We start from the raw sequence: 20,323 nt of genomic DNA, 5'->3' as shown, positions 1-20,323 counted from the left end.
CTGCCTGATTTAGACCTGGGACCGATCTACGGCTGTCCTGCTCCTAATGCGGTTACTGCAAAAACGAATACTTTTTCTAACTGTCTTATAGACTAAATAGCCTCCTAGATTTCTAGATTTATCCCCAAATAAGTATTATTTTGGAGTTATCCTAAGGAGATCATTTACAAACACGAATTTAGCAGGCCAATGAATTTAGAGAAGCTGCGAAAGAAAATAAAGATAATTTAAAGAATTAATTTTGGTTAAGTTTATTTTTAAAAGTTTTAATTTTATTTTTGTTTAGTATTTAACGTTTTCTAGTTTTATCAGCGTTTATATTTGATTCTTATTAGAATAACGATTAGATTGAGTAATTGTCATCATAGATATTTTGAGATTACAGTTCTATATGTGTTGTACACTGATGCATGTAAAGCCTGCATCAGAATATATTTCGATTTTCTGCATAATGATTTATTTATTAAGTTTTATTTACTTTTTTCGATAAATTTGATACCCCTGTAGATATTTTTCTGAAAATTTGTTTCGCAGTTTTTTAACATCGGTTAAGCATGGTTGTCGCATGAAAAAATTAAAACTATAATTTTTTATATTATTATGACTTTGTTGCATTTCTTACGGAACTGGAAATTTGTAATTTAAGAATGACAAATTTTTGGTTCTCCATTCTTCTCTTAAAATAATGCTTTTTTGAGTGATGAAATAAAATACATAATTTTTTATTAATTATTCATTTAAGAACTTTACAAAAAGGTTAATTAAGATATATTAATTAAGTTAATTATTTATTTAAGAACTTACAAAAGTCGTTCAAAGTGCTAACCTTGAACATCAATACAAGCATCTAGTCTACGTCGCATTGATTGGCGGACACTTTCAAAAATTCATGGGGTCTATCGATTTATTTCACAAGACTATAATGGCATTCCGCAATTTCTTCACATTTTCCAATGAATCTTGAATGAAATTGATTTAATCTTCAATGAAAGTTCTATAAACTAAATGTTCAGGGCGGCCTAACAGACAAAAATCAAGCGGATTCACGTCGAAAGACCGTGGAAGTCAAGGTTGGCTACCTACCCGTTCTATCCAACAATTTGGATATATTGTAATATCTAGATAGTGCCAAGCAACTAAACTAAAATATGATGTAGTACCATCATGTAAAACGAACATTCGTTGTCTAAACTAAATAGGAATAAACTAAAAAGTTTTACAAGCAGTGCTGACAAATTTTCAATAATTTTAATCGAATTATTAAGCGAAAACTGGTGTTGATGACGGCTTTCCAATACGACTGTGGGTTCTCATGACTCCATATGTGGCTTTCCTCGATTTCATTGAGCGCCTGTTCTTTTAATTAAGGAGTTACTGTTTGGGGGTGTTTGTTTTCAGCGGTAAGTTTTTGAAACTTCAAACAAATTCTTGTTGTGAAAAAAAAAGAGTGAATATAAGTACTTTTTTCCAATTTATTATTCGCATTTAACGTGTTGTCCATATAACTAAAATACACCATTTACTTATCCTGCACTCTCCTTAATTAAATGGCTTAAAGAATCAGCTATGAAAATACGTAACCACTACCGCAAACAAAATTTTGGTACAAAGGGTTACATTTATATTCAGTGCATTTAAACTCCTGGTTATTTTGGTAAACATAACGGGATTTAAATAATAAAGGGATCTGCAGGAGACAATTCCCCTTTCCTCATCTCCCACTCTAAATAGAATAATTGAAACCCGAGAAGGGGCAAATTAAATTCCAAGGATGCCCTTCTTTTTTTCCTTTACAATTCGCCGAAGGAAAAAGTGACGTCGTGTAACTTCGTTTGGTTATTTTTTTCCTTTGTCCTCGAGTTTCGTTTTAAATTGTTTCTGAAGCGTCATAATGAAGTTACTATGTTAATCTTAATTCAGCCCTCTCTCATGATATTTTTTTAATTAAAAAAATTAAAAGTTTCGAACAATTTCGCATTATTTAAAAGTTGTATGACAAAAGATAATTTTTCTCGGCTCCGTCCAGGAAGTTTCAATGTCACAAAAAAAGTAAAAATTAAAATGAGCGGAAACTTTTTTACAACTTTTTGGGTCGGTGTTTTTAAAAGAATTTAAAATGAACTTAAAAGTATTGTGTTAGACTTTAAAAATATCCTATAGAAAATAATTTAAAAAAAAAAGCAAAAATCATAAAAGCAACATTTAAAAAAGCCGATTACATACACTTACTGTAGGGCTGGGGTCTTGACCCGTAATGCGGTTCTTGTAACAATGGCTGAGACCTTCCATTTGTGTTTTCTTTTACTGAAACAAAAAATAATATTAATATATACGCTGAGACACAAAAGAAATATGTATGTAGATATAAATACATATATTTTAGTTCTAGAAGTCAGTCAAAATTTGCTATACAGATCGTGTTTTCGCTCGTTACTTATAGGAAACCGCATAAAGGCGAAATTTTGCAACGTCCCACGTGTACGAGTGCCTGCGACAGAGCACCGCCCCGGCCGGCCCGAGGACGGGATTAGTAAACATCTGACTTTCGTGGGAGTTGCGTCGTTTGGTGACAAAATGTCCCAAAATATTACGCGAAAATCCAGGCATTTTTAAAATATTTATTCTAATGCGGGTTTTACAGACATGACAATGTGTTAAACCCGCATAGAATTGTAATCTTCAAATGTTTCATGTGCTGTGTTTTGCATAATGAAAATTAAAGCGTTATTCTAATAAAAAATAAAATATCAACTCTGATAAAAATATAATAAAAAATCAGAAGTAAAAGTCTAAGAAACAACATATAATTTTTTTAATAAAAGGCGCAAATTAACCGACTTCTTTCGCTAAACGAAAACTTAACCTATCGTAAAAGCTATTTCGCACCTCCAAAAGAGTTTCAGGTAAAATGGAAATGGCACCTTAGACAATTTTATTTCGCAACTCCTCTAAATTTGTTGGCCTACCAAATTCGTGCTTGTAAATGGTCTGCTTAAGGTAACCCCACAGATAAAAGTCATTTGGAGACAAATCTGGAGATCTAAGAGGCCATTTAATATCGCCAGTCCCACTAATAAGGCAGTTAGGAAAAGTATTTGTTAAAAATTCTTTTACCCTAGCTGCGTTATGAGCAGGACAGCCATCTTGCTAAAAATAAACCAATCCCAGGTCTACATCAGGTAGGATTTGAATGGCAGGAAGAACTTGGTTTTGCAGCAACTCAAGGTACTTTTGGGCGTTTAAAGTACCATCAATAAAAAATGGCCGTATAACATTGTCGCCCAAAATACCTGCCCAAACATTCAATTTCTGAGGATACTGGGTACGAAACTGAAAACTTCTGTGCTCGTTTTCCTGAGACCAGTAACGAACAATGGAAGGATTGTGTTTGCCATGTAATGGAAAAGAAGATTCATCAGAAAACAAAATATTTTTTAAAAAATATTCGTTTTCATTTGCCTTTTCCATCATGGTTTCACAAAATTCCATTCTTCGCCACTGGTCTTTAGGAAATATTTCCTGAGTTTTTGAATACTTGAAACATTTGTACCCATATTTTTTCCAGATACGAGCAACAGTTTTATTGCTCATTCCCAGTTCCTCTCCAACACTTCTAGTAGACCGAGTCGAATCAAGTTCTAGGGTACTGCAAACCATTTCTTCCCGCCGTTCTATAACCTGGACCACTTCAACAGGTGGTTGACGTTTTGTGTACTCTCACAATGTGTCTTGAAGACAAAAAGATGTCTCAAAATTTGTAACCACATTTAAAGCCGTTTTTGCACAAGGAATCGGTCTATTCTCAAATGTCACTGAAAACAAAACTCTACATTGTATTGCCGAATTGCCTGCATAAAACCATTTAATTAGTTGAACTCTTTCGGAAGGGGTATAAACAGCCATAGTGAAAAAAACACGAAAATAACGCTCAAAAATTATTAATGCAACGTGCAGTAACACAGTAAAGTGAGGTCTGCTGACTCCCGGTTCAAAAAATAAAAACGAAAAATTCCGCCGCCTGCAAGCCGCAACCAAGCGGTGTTGCCATTATTTTGGGTAATACGTAGCTCACGATAACACGATATGTATACAAATGTGTGCATGCCTTATACAGGTATGGCTTAGCAACGACGGATCATAGGATTTATATGTAGTTGCCCCTCTCTACATAACTATCGACAAAAAAAACAAGTTACGCCGGCAAGGCGTGTTAATAAACAAAACATGTCTACTTATACCGTTCAGCCGCGGATATTGTCGATACATTTGCCTTTGAATATCCAAACGAATCCGTGCCGGTGCGTTCTACGAGCACGGCAATCATAGCAAAATTTAATAGGGATAGCTTTGTACAAGATTGTAGTAAATGCCATCATAATGTCGAAGAGCCACCTATTTTACCACCCTTTCGCCCCAGTGGATTGGTAGGAGAGGTCCTACGGAATGCCCTGCAATGACTGGATTTTTTTCTTTGCGACTATTAAAATGACAAGTTTGTAAAGAGAAGCTGCGCAATTTAGATCATCTAAAATTTAAAATTGGATAAGAACTTAGTCAAATTAATGAAAATAGTCTTAGCAATGTTTTGGACGAGTTTTTAAATAGACTAGCATTTTGCCAAGAAGTTAATCGTAAATCTGAACACTTAATAAAATAATTAAAATATTTAATTCGTTGCGTTTAATTTATAATTGTACGCACATGGTGATTTTTTTGACCTTTTGATGTATCATATTTTGTACATTTTCAGAAAAAGGGAATTAAAAACTGAGAATAGGAAAGTGAAACCCAGTTTTTTCAATTTTTAGAATTAGAGTAAAATAAAATTTCCGATTTTTAAGAATATAAATATAACAATATAACTATTAAATAATATGTTTGAAGAATTAATAAAATCAAATATATACAGGATGTTTTCTAACTACGGTACGAAACTATACAGGGTGAATCGTTTGAGGTCGTTTTATGAAAAAAAGTTCCTATGAACGTATGTCGGGAGTTGCTTTGTTTCTGAGATACAGGGCGATGAAGGTTCAAAAAAATAACGGTATTTTAAAAATACTATAACTATCCTTAAACCGATTTGGTTGAAATTTGGTGCAGTTATTTGAAGTTATAAGACGCTTATTTAGCTGTAACTAGATTGAAATTATTAGGTCCAGTGGCGTGTCAGTGGGCACCACATGCTTATTGTTGAGAAAAAAACAAGGCCAATAATTGTTTTGCAGCTTTTTATTTATTTTTATATTTAAGCAACTAAAAATACAACTTTTTCGTATATTATAATCTCTTCATATCTGGCTTTGTTTTCGAAAAAAAAAATTTTAAGTATCTTTAACTCATTCTAAAAATTATCCATGGACGACAACATGAAATAAAAACCAATTAATTCGATAAACAATTTCGACTTAAAGTAAATAAGCAAAATGCCCACCTTTTGATAAAATACACGACTGCAAACGATTTGTCATTGAGTGTCTGACACGCTCAAAAATACCTGGAGTATCCCTTATGATATTGCAATTGACAATTATCCGATTCCTCAAGTCATTCACATCTAGAACAGGAGTTTTATAAACAAGAGCCTTCAGATGGCCCCATAATCCCCTAGTAATCCAGGGGATTCATATCACGACTGCGAGCCGGCCAATTTTGAGGTCCTGCACGTCCAATCCAGCAATTAGGGTAGATGACGTCGAGATGCTGACGAGCAAGAACACTAAAATGAGCTGGAGCCCCGTCGTGCATAAACCACATGTTGACTCTTACTTGTAGGGGTACTTCTTCTAATAAAGTGGGTAAATGGTGTTGCAGGAAATCCGTGTAGGATTCACCTGTTAATCTTGCCGGTAAAAAAAAATGGGCCAATTAGGTAGTCACCAATAATTCCTATCCAAACGTTGCTGAAAATGACTTTCTCTAATAACGTGGGGATTTTTGTCGGCCCAAAAATGATCATTGTGGAAGTTCATAATAGCATCTCTTGAAAAATTTGCCTCGTCCGTAAATAAAATATTTGGTAGGAAATTATTATTGTGTGCCATCGTATGAATCAACCACCTGCAAAACATTAATCTTGGATGAAAATCCCGAGGAAGTAGAGCTTGTACACGCTGTATGTGATATGGATGCAGGAGGTTTCTGTTTAGAACTTTCCAAACGGTTTTTGAACTGACTTCAAGCTGCAGTGCAATCTTCCTGATACTATTGGAAGGATCTTCTTCTATCGCATCAAGTATAGCTTCTTCCAGTTCAGGCGTTGTTATAGTTTCTGGTCTTCCACCACCCATATTAAAATTAAATATTAAAACTTCCAGTTTCACATAATCTTGCATGTAGTTTTCTAAATGTTTTTGCACATGGAATTACTCTGTTAGGATATCTGTCCTGGTAAATTCTTCGTGCTTCTTCCGCATTTCCATTTGCTAATCCATAAATAAAGTGCATGTCGGTCATTTCATAATTAGTAAAATTATTCATGAGGAAGTAATGAATAACTGCTAATTGACAGCTGAATTTTACTTATAGCAATTCTATCACTGTCAGCTGGTCTCCAAAGCAGGTAGGTACAAAGGAGGTACTTGAATGAACTTTCCAATTATTTGTCATAAGAAGCAATGTATTTGTTATTTTGTTGTATTTCAAAAATCTGATAATAAAAATCGTAGAAGTTGAATGTTTATTATCATAGTAAACAAGACACAAGAGACCAAAAAGTATTGGAGGGTGGACATTTTGCTCATGTACTTTAAGGTCGAAATTGTTTATCGAATTAATTGGTTTTTATTTCATGTTGTCGTCCATGGATAATTAATTTTTAGAATGAGTTAAAGATACTTTAAATTTTTTTTCTCGAAAACAAAGCCAGATATGAAGATAATAAGATAAGATACGAAAAAGTTGTATTTTTAGTTGCTTAAATACAAAAATAAATAAAAAGCTGCAAAACAATTAATTATAGGCCTTGTTTTTTTCTCAACAATAAGCATGTGGTGCCCACTGACACGCCACTGGACCTAATAATTTCAATCTAATTACAGCTAAATAAGCGTCTTTTAACTTCAAATAACTGCACCAAATTTCAACCAAATCGGTTTAAGGATAGTTATAGTATTTTTAAAAACCGTTATTTTTTTGAACCTTCATCGCCCTGTATTTCAGAAACAAAGCAACTACCGACATACATTCATAGGAACTTTTTTTCATAAAACGACCTAACGATTCACCCTGTATAGTTTTGTACCGTAGTTAGGAAACACCCTGTATATAGATTTTTCATTTACGATAAGCAAGTTGATTCCGCTTCCGTCCATAGCGGAAGTGGTATTCAATTGCTGAATATGTCAAAATATAGCCTGTTACTATACACCTGTTAACCATACAACTTTAAAATTGTGCAATGTTTTTTTGATCGAGATATCGCTTGGCTAGTAATATCGTTGACATCCGGTACAATTGCTTATTCTCGTTTTTAGCAGGGTCAGAAATGTGTAAAGCTTATTTTATAATATTAGATGCTAAACTTGTTTTTAGCAGTTTTATAAAAATTTGTTATGCCATTACTTCATTTTGTGCTACGTAATGAGGCATAATTATCGCTTTCCTATATCGACATAAATATTTTTCTTATAATTTAGCTAACAAAATTTATTTTGAAAATCAGCTTATAGAAGGAAATAAAAAATATACTTTGCTGTTAAAAAATAGGAGAGGTTGGATAAAATTTAGTTGTTAATTTTTTTGACAGGATTCAGCCTAAAACCGAAAATGCCTGCGCAACAAAGTAAATTTGTCCTATGTTTTTTTTTTAATTATTATTATTTAACTGATAACAATAACCCCACGAAAGCCTATTTCTATTAGCTAATAAGCTACGCCACTGTCTTTCGCTAGCACGATGCGCTCGAGAGAATCTATCTTTACGTCGGCAGGCTTCCAGAACGGTCGGAAGGAGAACATCACAAAAAAGATTTTTGTTGGATTACTATCATTTAAATTTCATTTATTAAACTCCAAAAGCCCTTAGCCAATAGCCCATAGGCCAAATCCCAAATGCGATGAAAATTATTAATGAGCGTAGAATTTTAATTCGCCTCCGTAAATCCAGAAAGGGGATAAATGAAATTATAAATTAAAATTTATTCTGTAAAAATTCTCGTCAGAAAAATTTTATCAAAAAGCGTACACGGATTTAAAAGAGAACAAGATTAGATGGATTTATAACGAACGAATGCTTCAGGAAGTAGTGGATATTGTAAAAACTTAAAGCTTGGCATTAGCGAAGGACTAAGACGTTATACGTATAATAAAAAAAATCGTTTAAAGGACTGGTAATACAAAAGTGTTAGTTAAGCCAGAACGTTTAATTTTGTTTAAAATGTATAAATTTGTTTATGAAAAGTAAATAAAAATATATAAGAAATCGGACACATGTTAACAAAAATAGATAAAAAAGCATTTAACACAAATAATGCACAATATAAACCAACAGACATAAACAAGACAAGGGCCAGACAAAAGACAGAGAATCAATTATTCAAAAAGCTCCAGGTACAGTTGTGCATAGCTGTAGAACAACGTCGACATTGAACAAAATCTTATTAATTATGATAAATTGAATACAATCAAAACTTATTTAAACTGTTAATTTTATAAATGATTTGTAATTAAACTTTTCAGTATATTAACTATACAGATCGTGTTTTCGTTCGTTACTCATAGGAAACCGCATAGAGGCGAAATTTTGCAACGTCGCGCGTGTACGAGTGCCTGCGACAGAGCACCGCCCCAGCCGGCCCGAGGACGGGATTAGTAAACATCTGACTTTCGTGGGAGCTGCGTCGTTTGGCGACATGTCGAAATGTCCCAAAATATTACGCGAAAATCCAGGCATTTTTAAAATATTTATTCTAATGCGGGTTTTACAGACATGACAATGTGTAAAACCCGCATAGAATTGTAATCTTAAAATGTTTAATATGCTGTGTTTTGCATAATGAAAATTAAAGCGTTATTCTAATAAAAAATAAAATATCAACTTTGAAAAAAATATAATAAAAAATCAGAAATAAAACTCTAATAAACAAACTTAACAACATATAATTTTTTTAAGTAAAAGGCTTAAATAAACCACCTTCTTTCGCTAAACAAAAACTTAACCTATCGTAAAAGCTATTTCGCACCTCCAAAAGAGTTTCAGGTAAAATGTAATTGGCACCTTCGACAATTTTATTTCGCTATATAACTTCTCTAAATTTGATGGCCTACTAAATTCATGCTTGTAAATGGCCTGCTTAAGATAACCCCACAGATAGAAGTCATTTGGAGACAAATCTGGAGATCTAGGAGGCCATTTAATATCGCGTTATATAATAAGGCGGTTAGGAAAAGTATTTGTTAAAAATTCTTTTACCCTAGCCGCGTTATGAGCAGGACAGCCATCTTGCTGAAAATAAACCGATCCCAGGTCTACATCAGGTAGGGTTTGAATGACACGAAGAACTTGGCTTTGGAGCAACTCAAGGTACTTTTGGGCGTTTAAAGTGCCATCAATGAAAAATGGCCCTATAACATTGTCGCCCAAAATACCTGCCATACCAACATTCAATTTCTGAGGATACTGGGTACGAAACTGAAAACTTCTGTGCTCGTTTTCCTGAGACCAATAACGAACAATGGAAGGATTGTGTTTGCCATGTAATGGAAAAGAAGATTCATCAGAAAACAAAATATTTGTTTTCATTTGCCTTTTCCATCATGGTTTCACAAAATTCCATTCTTCGCCACTGGTTTTCAGGAAATATTGCCTGAGTTTTTGAATACTTGAAACATTTGTACCCATATTTTTTCCAGATACGAGCAACAGTTTTATTGCTCATTCCCAGTTCCTCTCCAACACTTCTAGTGGACCGTGTCGAATCAAGTTCTAGGGTACTGCAAACCATTTCTTCCCGCCGTTCTATATCCTGGACCACTTCAACAGGTGGTTCTTGACGTTTTGCGTGGCATTTTTTACAATCTTGAAGACAAAAAGATGTCTCAAAATTTGTAACCACATTTAAAACCGTTTTTGCACAAGGAATCGGTCTATTCTCAAATGTCACTGAAAACAAATCTCTACATTGTACTGCCGAATTGCCTCCATAAAACCATTTAATTAGTTGAACTCTTTCGGAAGGGGTATAAACAGCCATAGTAAAAAAAACACGAAAATAACGCTCAAAAATTATTAATGCAACGTGCAGTAACACAGCAAAGTGAGGTCTGCTGGCTCCCGGTTCAAAAACTCCCGGTTCAAAAAATAAAAACGAAAAATTCTGCGCCTGCAAGCCGCAACCAAGCGGTGTTGCCATTATTTTGAGTAATACGTAGCTCACGATAACACGATCTGTATACTTTTTCAAGAAGTATTTCCGTATGTTTTTCACTGAAAATTAACGATGTGTCATAAAATAAGGATTCTAGAATTGGCACCTCAGGAATCCCCTCTATTAAGAACAATTTTCTTAGAGAACCTTGTTCTGTTCTTTTACGAGCAGACTAAAGACAGCAAATGAAGAGTATTTCCTGATATTCCATACTTTTCTAACTTACTATATAAAATTTCATAATTCACTGGGTCAAATGCTTTTGACCAAACCAAAAGCATTGAAAATTCCATTTGATCACTATTTAAAAAAGTCAGTAGCCACACTCTATTTACAGTAGTATAATTGTTAAAAAGAAAACATCTTAAGATGTAATAAATTAATTTCATTAGTGTCTTACATCGTGTTAAAAAAGAGAAATTTCTTGTCCGATTAGAGAAGTTTTAATATAATTGTATTATTTTAAAAATAATACCTAATAATATTATTGTAAAAACAAGTCTAGTCGCAAGTTAAAATGGGATAGATTTTCTTCTACTCCCCCTTTACTAACTACAGTCTGACTTAAAGTGTAAAAAAATTTAGAGATAGCCAAGACGTACTATATTTAATTTCCCGTTTCAGAGGTAAGCGCAAGTGGAAAATCGATGTCGTTCCCGCTTTTACTTAATGAATTTCTATTGCATATTATAGATTTGGTTATAAGATTAGATAGGGCATTTTGGCAACCAAAGAAATTGCCGGACATGTGTGATGGGTGTAGAATGGCAAAGCAACCTATTATTAATAATAAATATCGTTAGATCTGAACTTTAATACAATTATCCCAATACTGCAAAACTCAAAATTTCTACACGAATAGACATAACATCTAAACTATAGTAGATTATCAGTTCCTAACCTTGAGACACAATTTTGTACTGTACATAATACAAATAATGACGAGTTCTATGCATGAAAAAGAGTGAAATAAATACATCTTGTGTGAATATTCAGAACTAGAAAAGAATTAGGCAAGCGATGCTTAAAACTATCACTACAATCGAATGTATAAAAACCCTTCTATTAGTCAGCATATCATTCAATTCTGTTGGGGTATATTGGCGAAACCTAATTCGTGAGCTTTAACAGACTGTTTGATCGAATCTCTCACTTACCAAAAGATAAATATAGACCGAATTTCTGCCATAAATATTTTTAGAGATAAACATACAAATATAAATCGATTTCTAATTTTACTTCCCCTTTTCCCTCCTTTTACCTTCTCAAATGGTATAATCTGGTTTTATTATCACCCGACAAAAAATTTGTGGAAATTCAATATAGACGTATAACAAAAATATCGAGGAATATATTTGGTAACTCAAACTGACACCTTAAAGTGCATCTAATTATTTTAACAGAATGGTTCCTACGGTTGCGGTAAGGTAGAAATCATAGAAATCAATCATCATCTTGTTACTGTAACTTAAAACAAATCAAGAAGGTGCTTCTAACTGTTTTCAGTTTTTGTATTTTTTTATTCAGTTTTTAGTTTCTTTATATATAAGGTGTCAATGGTACAAGGGCATAAAGTAGGCCTTATTTCAAGTAAAAAAAACGCAAAACTTGTAGGTCAATTTTTATTTGTTTTAAAGTTACTTGCCCATGAATGTTATTAGATTGTAAAACTAAAAATAAATTCCTGGATCAGATCAACAAGTATTGGATACTGTTGCAAGAAATTCAGCTATCCGTGTACGTCGAATCTCTACAAGTCTACACAAGTCGGAGTACCACAAATGACTGTTTTATTACTGGCGAATTTTAAAACATGAAAGCTTACATCCGTATCATTATCGTAAGGAATAAGGTTTGCTTGCCTAGTTTATTCTAACTGGATATTAAGACAGTGTGGACAAATGAAGCGATATTTACAAGGCGCCGTATTACAAATCTGAGAAACATGCATAGGTAGGAATCCGAAAATCCAAAAGCTGTGCGTCGTTGTAATTTTCAACATGAATTTTCTGTTAACGTTTGGGCTGCTTTAATCGATGACTTGTTGATTGGTTCTATTCTGCTTTCTGCAAGGTTGAGTGCGGACAGTTACCTTCGGTTTCTTTTGGAAGACTGCAAGGACTTTTAAAGGATGTCCCACAGAATATTCATCTAGACATGTGGTTCCTAATGGATGGGGCTTTACCGCATTTCACAATCGCTGTCCGAAACTGGGTACGATCAACTATTCAAGATAGGTTGGTCGAGGTGGTCCTGTTGCCTGGCCACCTAGAGACCTAGACCGCCCGATAACAATCGTCTTGATTTTTATTTATGGGGGTACATGAAAGATTTAGTCTCTGCGCAAGTTTCAAATGCAATGGAAGAGTTATTGGGCCGTATTCAGCAAGATCCTGTACAAATAAGACAAAACAGGGGTTGAATACGGATAACTACGTCAGCTGTTGGCTTATGGGCACAAGCCTGCATTCAACAAGGAGATGGACAATTTGAAAATATTATCAATTAATCTTAGTATTATCTGCTAACATTCATGGGCGTGTAACTTTGAAACAAATAAAAAGAGACCAACAAGTTTTGCGTTTTTTATACTTAAAATGAATCGTACTTTATGCCCCTAAAATTTGAACATAACGATACGGGACACCCTGGTGTCCCCAAAGTAATGAGACAGAATAACAGTAGATTCCTTACGTCAAAATAATGTGATTGAGGTCTTATCCTAATCTAATCCTTATCCTAACTTTAATAGCAACTGAAATACAGGCTGTCAAAGTATTATTTGATTTATCATTTTTTTCTCATAGGTTCTGAACTAATCCAAGAGTATTTTAAAAGGAAAAATAAAATTTCTTATACAGTTTTCGTGTTTTCGGTAAAGGGCTCTCGTTGCGTTAGTTTTTACTTTTTTAGAACCCCTAACTTTTTGTCAGTCCCGTATATCGGTTTAAAAAGTATCGAAATAAATTCCTTTTTTAATTTTACATAAAAAATTTATACCTTATTAAAGTCGCTAGGAGCAACCATTTTCGAAATTATCACCATTTAAAAAAAAATTATTTACTATTTTATTTAAATCGCATCTTTGGCAGTTGGCGTTGGAGACAAGTGTTTGTATTATTTATGTCAAACTTTTTGAATATCATATAAAACTTTTAAAACGAGTTAACAAGTTTTTCTCTTAAGTTTAAGCATTTTAAGTAATGCCTAGACATAATTTGTTTACCAATTTGGACATGCGTGATATGCTTTGGGTTTACGCGCAAGTAAATTTTAATAGACGGCATGCAAGGCGCAGGTATCAGGAAATATTTTCAGATAGGCAACAACTAAATTAATATTAGTAAACTAAATTATTCCAAAGAATTTATAGCCGACTAGGAGAAAATATGCAAAACGCAGATCCAATGCTTATTAGCAGAGTGTTATTCACAGACGAAGCTACATTTACTAGACGAGTATTTAACTTATTTTTTATCATTTTAATTTTTAATGCTAGTTTTTGACCCCCTTTTTTTAGCCAAATATGTCTTTTAAAGTAATCCTTCCTTTACAATAAAACCACAACTAACCAATTAATAAAGGCTACTAAAAGGGAGGAATCGGTAATTATGTTAGGGCTTATAAACATAATTTTTCACATAAAATTAAAAATATGGTAAAAACGAGGTATAGGACATTATATACAAAATATACCTAGAATTTCACGTGAAAGCCAAAAATGTAAAAATATAGAGGGTGTTCCATTTAAAATAACGAATTTGACACCTACTACCGGTATATATATATTTTAGTTGTGTGGCCCCAAATTTCTGAAAAATTAGTTTCCAAGATATCAATCGCATCTATTCCTCGTGAGACACCCTGTATATATGAATATGCAGGCTGCTTTATTAAGAGTGGTTTGCGTTTATATGTCGGAAACTATCAATCTGACATCATTGGATTTGTTTTAATAGTATAAAAGTGACCCAGGGAAAATGCTGGAAATTATTTATAAGTTTAAAATTTGGCTGCTAGGTGGCATAATTAGAAGTTCAATACTTTAATTCTAATTTTCTCTACAAAATGTCAGCTTAATATACCTTTTTTATTAACATTAGAAATTAGAAACCTTGGACTATTTTTCATCATATTGGTTAAAAACTTATTGGAGTACGGACTTTCATAAAGTAGTGTAATTGTTAAAATTGCTATAATTTTGAAGACATTCAATTTGGTTTAATTTGGGCTTTTTTAAAATTGAAATGTAAGTAATTAAATATTGCATACAGTAGTACGCGAAAGTTTTTAGTAAAATTGGTAGGAGGCGTCATTTGTATTAAAAAGCGTTATTTTAACTCTTTCACAAAAATTAAAACGGCACGGTGTAATTTTGATAGCAAAACCGAAAAGTAGACTAGATTTATTATTAAAAAAAAAATCGGAAAACCGGAATGGGCTATCTGTTTTACTTTTCGTTTTATTACCGAAATAAAAAATTTTCACGCTGAATATAGGTATGGTGGCATTAATAGTTATTGGGTTTATCGGCCTTTTTATGCATATAATATGGGCTGTACCATATTTAAGTACAAGAGAAATTTCTCTTTATCTAGAAATTATTTATCTTTCGGTGTTCCGAATTTTGACTTGACACCAATAATGTTGACATTTAAAATTGAACCCGAGAGCCTGGATTTTTTTTTCTATAACTTCTGAAAGACGTAAAAGTTACTTCAAAAGTCTAGAAAACGAAAAAAAAATCTGTATCTGAAAAACCCAAAAAAATTACGTCACATGATTTTTTTTCTAATTTATGGAAAACGTAGAAATTACGTCAAAAGCCGGAAAAAAATATTTATAATTCCTAGATTACTCAAAAAAATACTAAGAAAAAAGGTTAAACATTAAGAGTCTGGAAAAATAGAAAGAAATTTCTATAAGAATCGCTATAAAATCAAAAAAAAATCCAAATGGAAAAACAGAAAATTCTCTCTAAAAAAATAAACTGGAAAATTTTAAAAAATAACATCAAAGGCTTCCTAGAGTTTGGAAGAATTAATTTTTTCTCTAATTCATGAAATACTCAAAAAAAATCCTTTTAAAAGCGTGCAAAAATAGATGTTTCGCTAAAATCTGACGTAGAATAAATACATCTAAAAATGACGTCAAAAGTCTGGAAAAAGGGAACAAAAATTAAATTCCTGAAATATGTAAAAATTACATCAAAAGCTTGAAAAACGAAAAAAAAAAAACAATTCAAGTTCTGGCAAACCTAACAAAATGGATCAAAGACACTCTTCTCAATAGTAAGTAAAATATTATGTCACATTCTTTTGCTCTCTTGGATCCAAAATAGATCAGTTATGATCCACTTATCGCATTCCTAACTGAAATAAAATAAAATTAACCTTTTGTAAAAATACAAAATACAACAAAAAAAATGCAAACCAGTATGTATAAGAATCCACAAAAAACCCTAAAAATAATAATATAATCCTTAAAATAGCATAAATTGATTTGGCTGATAATTTTTCGTTATTATTTTCTCGGATAAGGTGGATTATTGTCCGTCTTCCTACTACTAACCTACCACACTACCCTAGTGGTCAGATTTTGAACTTAAAATATTTAGCAAAAGAATAAGTTTACCGGGCTATTCCGCAAGACCGGAAGTAGAACAAGTAAAGGCGCCTGCCGACACGTGTTTCTCCTTTTTGGATTCTTCACATGTCGAAACGTATCACCTTTACTTGTTCTGCTTCCTCAAAACTTGGGTTAACTAAAACTTACAACTACATAATTAAACCCTTAGAACATTGAATGCCTAGCTGCAACCATAGGCGATGTTTTTTCAGTTTTTCACCATCTCTCAGACAATGAAAACATCTTGTCGAACTTGCATTGTCTTATTTATTTAATGTAACACGACGTTTCTTGGAGATATCTATTGGAGATACTTACCAACCGTTATCAAGTGTAAACTGACAGCAAACTACTATTCTACAGGCTTATATACTAGATGTGTGCAGCGATGTGGAAAGGAACGTCATCCGTGAAAAGAGTTGGGGGGGAGGACACGCCTCTCTCTAGATCCTACACTCTTCGGCCAGTGCTGTTCCTTGTGCAGAATCTTAGCTTCTGATCAATGGATATTGTGTCCATTATGCCACGCGTGCTCTGCTATTCCGGATTTGGAAACCTCTCCTCTTTGGGTCCAGCTGCGATGTTCCTTTGCTCTGATTTCAAGGGGGCGCTTCGTTTCACCTATGTATGAGTCACCGCACTCACATGGGATCCGGTAGACGCAATTTTTGGTATCCAACAGGCCATCTGGTTTGGTCTTTGATACCACGCTTCTGATAGTGGTGCTAGATCTAAAGGCAGTTCTAATATTATGTTTGCTATTACTGGGGAAAGAGATGAACCCATCGGAAGTCCTTCGTCTTGGGCGTAGAATCTATCCTTGACCTGAAAGTAAAAATTACGAAGACAGGTCTCCAAAAGTTCCATCACCCCGTCCAGAGGCAGTGTGGTCCGAGTTGAGAAAGCTGCATCCTTGCTTAGTTTGTCTCGGATGATGTTAAAAGACTCTCCTCTGGGTACATTGGTGTAGAGACTTTCGACATTAAAATGTAGGATCTAGAGAGAGGCGTGTCCTCCCCACCAACTCTTTTCACGGATGACGGTCCTTTCCACATCGCTGCACACATCTAGTATATAAGCCTGTAGAATAGTAGTTTCCTGTCAATTTACACTTAATAACGGTTGCAGATACTTACCAACCGAAACGTCGTGTTACATTAAATAAATAAGACAATGCAAGTTCGACAAGATGTTTTCACTGTACCATTGTCTACCACCTTCAAAAACAAACTCTCAGACAATGATCTCAAATTAACTTTCCAATTTTTCATTCAATATATTTTTCTTAATCCACTGCATATTATTTTAATGTTTTGTATTTTGTAACAAGCTAAAAATGCACTGTTTGAAAGTTTCGTTTATTTGCTGACTAATAATATATACTTTGAGAGTAATTAATAAATTTTTCAGAATAAAAAAAATTCCTAACAATTGATAATAAAAATTGATGAAAAAAAGCAACTTGGCAACGTAAAATGGCATTGTAAACACCTCTGTGTTTACAATGCCAGTATCCGATGTTGCCACTTTGTGTTTTTTTCCTAAATATTTTTTCATATGTGTGAAGCTAGCGTCCGATCGATATCCAGCAATCAAAATCTAGAACCAGTTTGCCAGGAACCTATTTACAGTCCCCGCTCGGTGTTATTTAATCGATATAATGCCCGTATCTCCTAAAATTCCGAAGGAATTTTAATGATTTTTTGTCCAGATATTAACAATCAATAACTAAATCGATTTATAGTAATTATAGACCTCTACAAACTATCTTTTTTTGTGAAAATTACTTAAAAAGTCAAATTTTAAAGAAATGAAAAAGGCTCCAAAAGGATTTAAATTAATCATTTTTTCTATAATATATAATAAATATCTAAACGCATTTGAGATTGTTGCAAACTCTACAAACAAAAGTTTTTTAGTAAAAAATTATTGAATTGAGATGTTAAAAAATATAAAGGGCTATAACTCCCAGCGGCTATAAGGAAAAGTTTTATCCGTATCATTTGGTAATTATAGCCGTTCATAACATCTAACTCAATAAGTTTTAATTAAAAAACTTTAATTTCTAGAGGTTTGCAACCATCTATCTCCAGTTCCTTTCCCTATTCTCTCCTTATCCCATCAGTATACTTTTTATTCGTGTTGTATTAACTTTCTTCTTTTTTTCTTTAACTGGGAAAATGCTTTTGTTTATTATTTATAAGTGTCATTTATAATTATTAAATATATATAAGGCCTCAACAGAATTCAGGGAATCTCGCAGGGGTTGTTCCCTGGAAGTCTGAAAACATGGCCTATTGTATTGTATTTGTATAAAATTTAAGTTCTATAGATATTTTTAAATTATTTCAATACACATTAAATGTGCTCTTTGTAAAGAACGAACTATTCAATATGTGATATGCATTTGGTTTATAACAGAATTGTAATTTTTTATTTTTCTGGTGATTAATAAAAGTCTTATTATTATTATTATTATTATCTTAAATTTGTTTAGATACGTATTATATATTACTAAAAAACGTTTAATTCTAATCCTTTGGAAGTTAACCTTTTAATTAATTTTTACAAAAAAAAGCCTAGTTTGTTAAGGTTTATACCCACTATAAACCGATTTAGATGTCTATTGTTAATAACTAGACAAAAAATTATTAAAACTTGGTAATTCCAGGAGATACGTCCATTATATTGATTAAATAACAGTGGGTGCGGTCTATAATACAATGCTGACAAACGACTTATGCTGCGTTCTCGATTCGGTTGCTGGATATCGACTAGACACTACCTTCAATTTTGCACGCATTATTTTTGCCGCATTTCGGGTTCCAATAAGTAATAAATTTGCTAGATTATAATACACATTTTTAAATTACACATTTTTATTAACATTTTCCTAAAGGAAATGAAGGAAAAAAGCTTAATTTTGGTATCCAATACTCAGAGACTTCACAAATATATCGTCTTTCATAATATTATGACCTAGAAGGATCACAAAATTGACTCCTAATCACTCGTCTGTGAAAGGACTGTGAAAGGACTTTGAATTTCCTTTTTTCCAGTATATGTGACCCACATTCGACTTCTTTGTCATTTTTCAGGAAAAATGGGTTTTTAGTTTTATTATTAATTAAAAAATGCACTGAAACCACTCCAAACATTCTTTTAATATTATTAACTAACGAAAAGTGCATCATCCAAAAGTAAACAACGGGCGCAGTTGCCAAAAACCTTTATCGCGAGAGTATTCCTGGGCGAAATCTACAGCGTTGCCAATTGCTTGAAATTTGGTGATTTAAAGCACAGCATAAAGAAACCAGCAGTCGCACTCCGCTCGAAAATGTAAGCGAACTAATAGCATCCTTAGCCATGCCGCAGCCATGTTCTCCGGATGCGGAGCTCACTGTTTATCGAACTGTGTTCATAGGTGTATCGCCTAGTTCAGCGCCGTACTTAGTGACTATTTTGATAGCGTTTTTACAAAGCGTAGCGTTTTTTATAAAAACTTTTGTGATTTTGATTAAAATTACTTAAAGAATGGTCTCTTAAATTTATGGTACATACCTAATTAACTTCCTGCACGTATTCTTCTATATCGTCGTTGTTAGATGTAGAAATGGGATGTTTATTTTTGTTTAAATATTTTGTTAATGTATGAACTTTATTAATATTAAAAAATAAATATTTGTACTATGTAGGTATTTTTATTTTACAAGATAATAATATCTAAAAAAATGTTTAAGTCCGGCTTATAAACTCGCTTATTCAAGCCAATGTATTTTTATTGAAGTGCGACTGCTGGTTTCTTTATGCTGTCTTTAAAGCATTCAAATTAAAAATAATAATTATTATTAGGGTATTAATTATTATTTTCGTTATTAAATGAATTTCACTCTTTTTTTACTTAATAAAGAATGCAATTCAGTGTCTGCTAATTATAATAAATTTTTATATCACTTTATTACTGGCAACATGGAATACTAAGCATGTTTATCAACAAAATATCCCTTCGCCCCCTGTGTAATGTTGCGTTCAATCCTAAGCCGCCAATGTTTATTCTAGTGTATTCAATATTCTAAGATTAAACCAATAGGTCCTTTTGATCCTTTGGTCCTTTTTGACTTATTGTTTTAATAATGTAGATTTAAGTTTTGCCCTATTCACATGTATTTTAATAATCATGAGGATGGACATGTTCTATGTCCGAAACATCTTGGGTTGATGGTTTTTAAATAAATTAAGTGGAAGATGACCGGAATACTTTCAGTTATCCATTGAACTATTAACTCCACTACAAGAATGGACTACTTCTTCAACAAAGCCTTTTGACA

The 20,323-nt window shown here is 33.0% G+C and overlaps 1 protein-coding gene across 2 annotated transcripts in view; it reads right to left on the bottom strand.

Annotated features, from left to right (window-relative positions):
• Window positions 1-20,323, bottom strand: part of LOC126739447 (heterogeneous nuclear ribonucleoprotein L) — an 840,569-nt gene that overhangs the window by 153,164 nt on the left and 667,082 nt on the right. The window contains exon 6 of one of the 2 annotated variants that reach the window (XM_050445127.1): window positions 2,224-2,304. In XM_050445127.1, the coding sequence (XP_050301084.1) occupies window positions 2,224-2,304 (81 nt within the window). The remainder of the gene's footprint in view (window positions 1-2,223; window positions 2,305-20,323) is intronic. The other variant, XM_050445137.1, reaches the window with a different exon arrangement.

Source organism: Anthonomus grandis, chromosome 1, assembly GCF_022605725.1.
Source record: "Anthonomus grandis grandis chromosome 1, icAntGran1.3, whole genome shotgun sequence".
In the NCBI taxonomy this organism is placed as follows: domain Eukaryota; kingdom Metazoa; phylum Arthropoda; class Insecta; order Coleoptera; family Curculionidae; genus Anthonomus; species Anthonomus grandis.
Note: the sequence above shows the minus strand (reverse complement) of the source record. Positions and strands in the feature narration are given on the sequence as shown.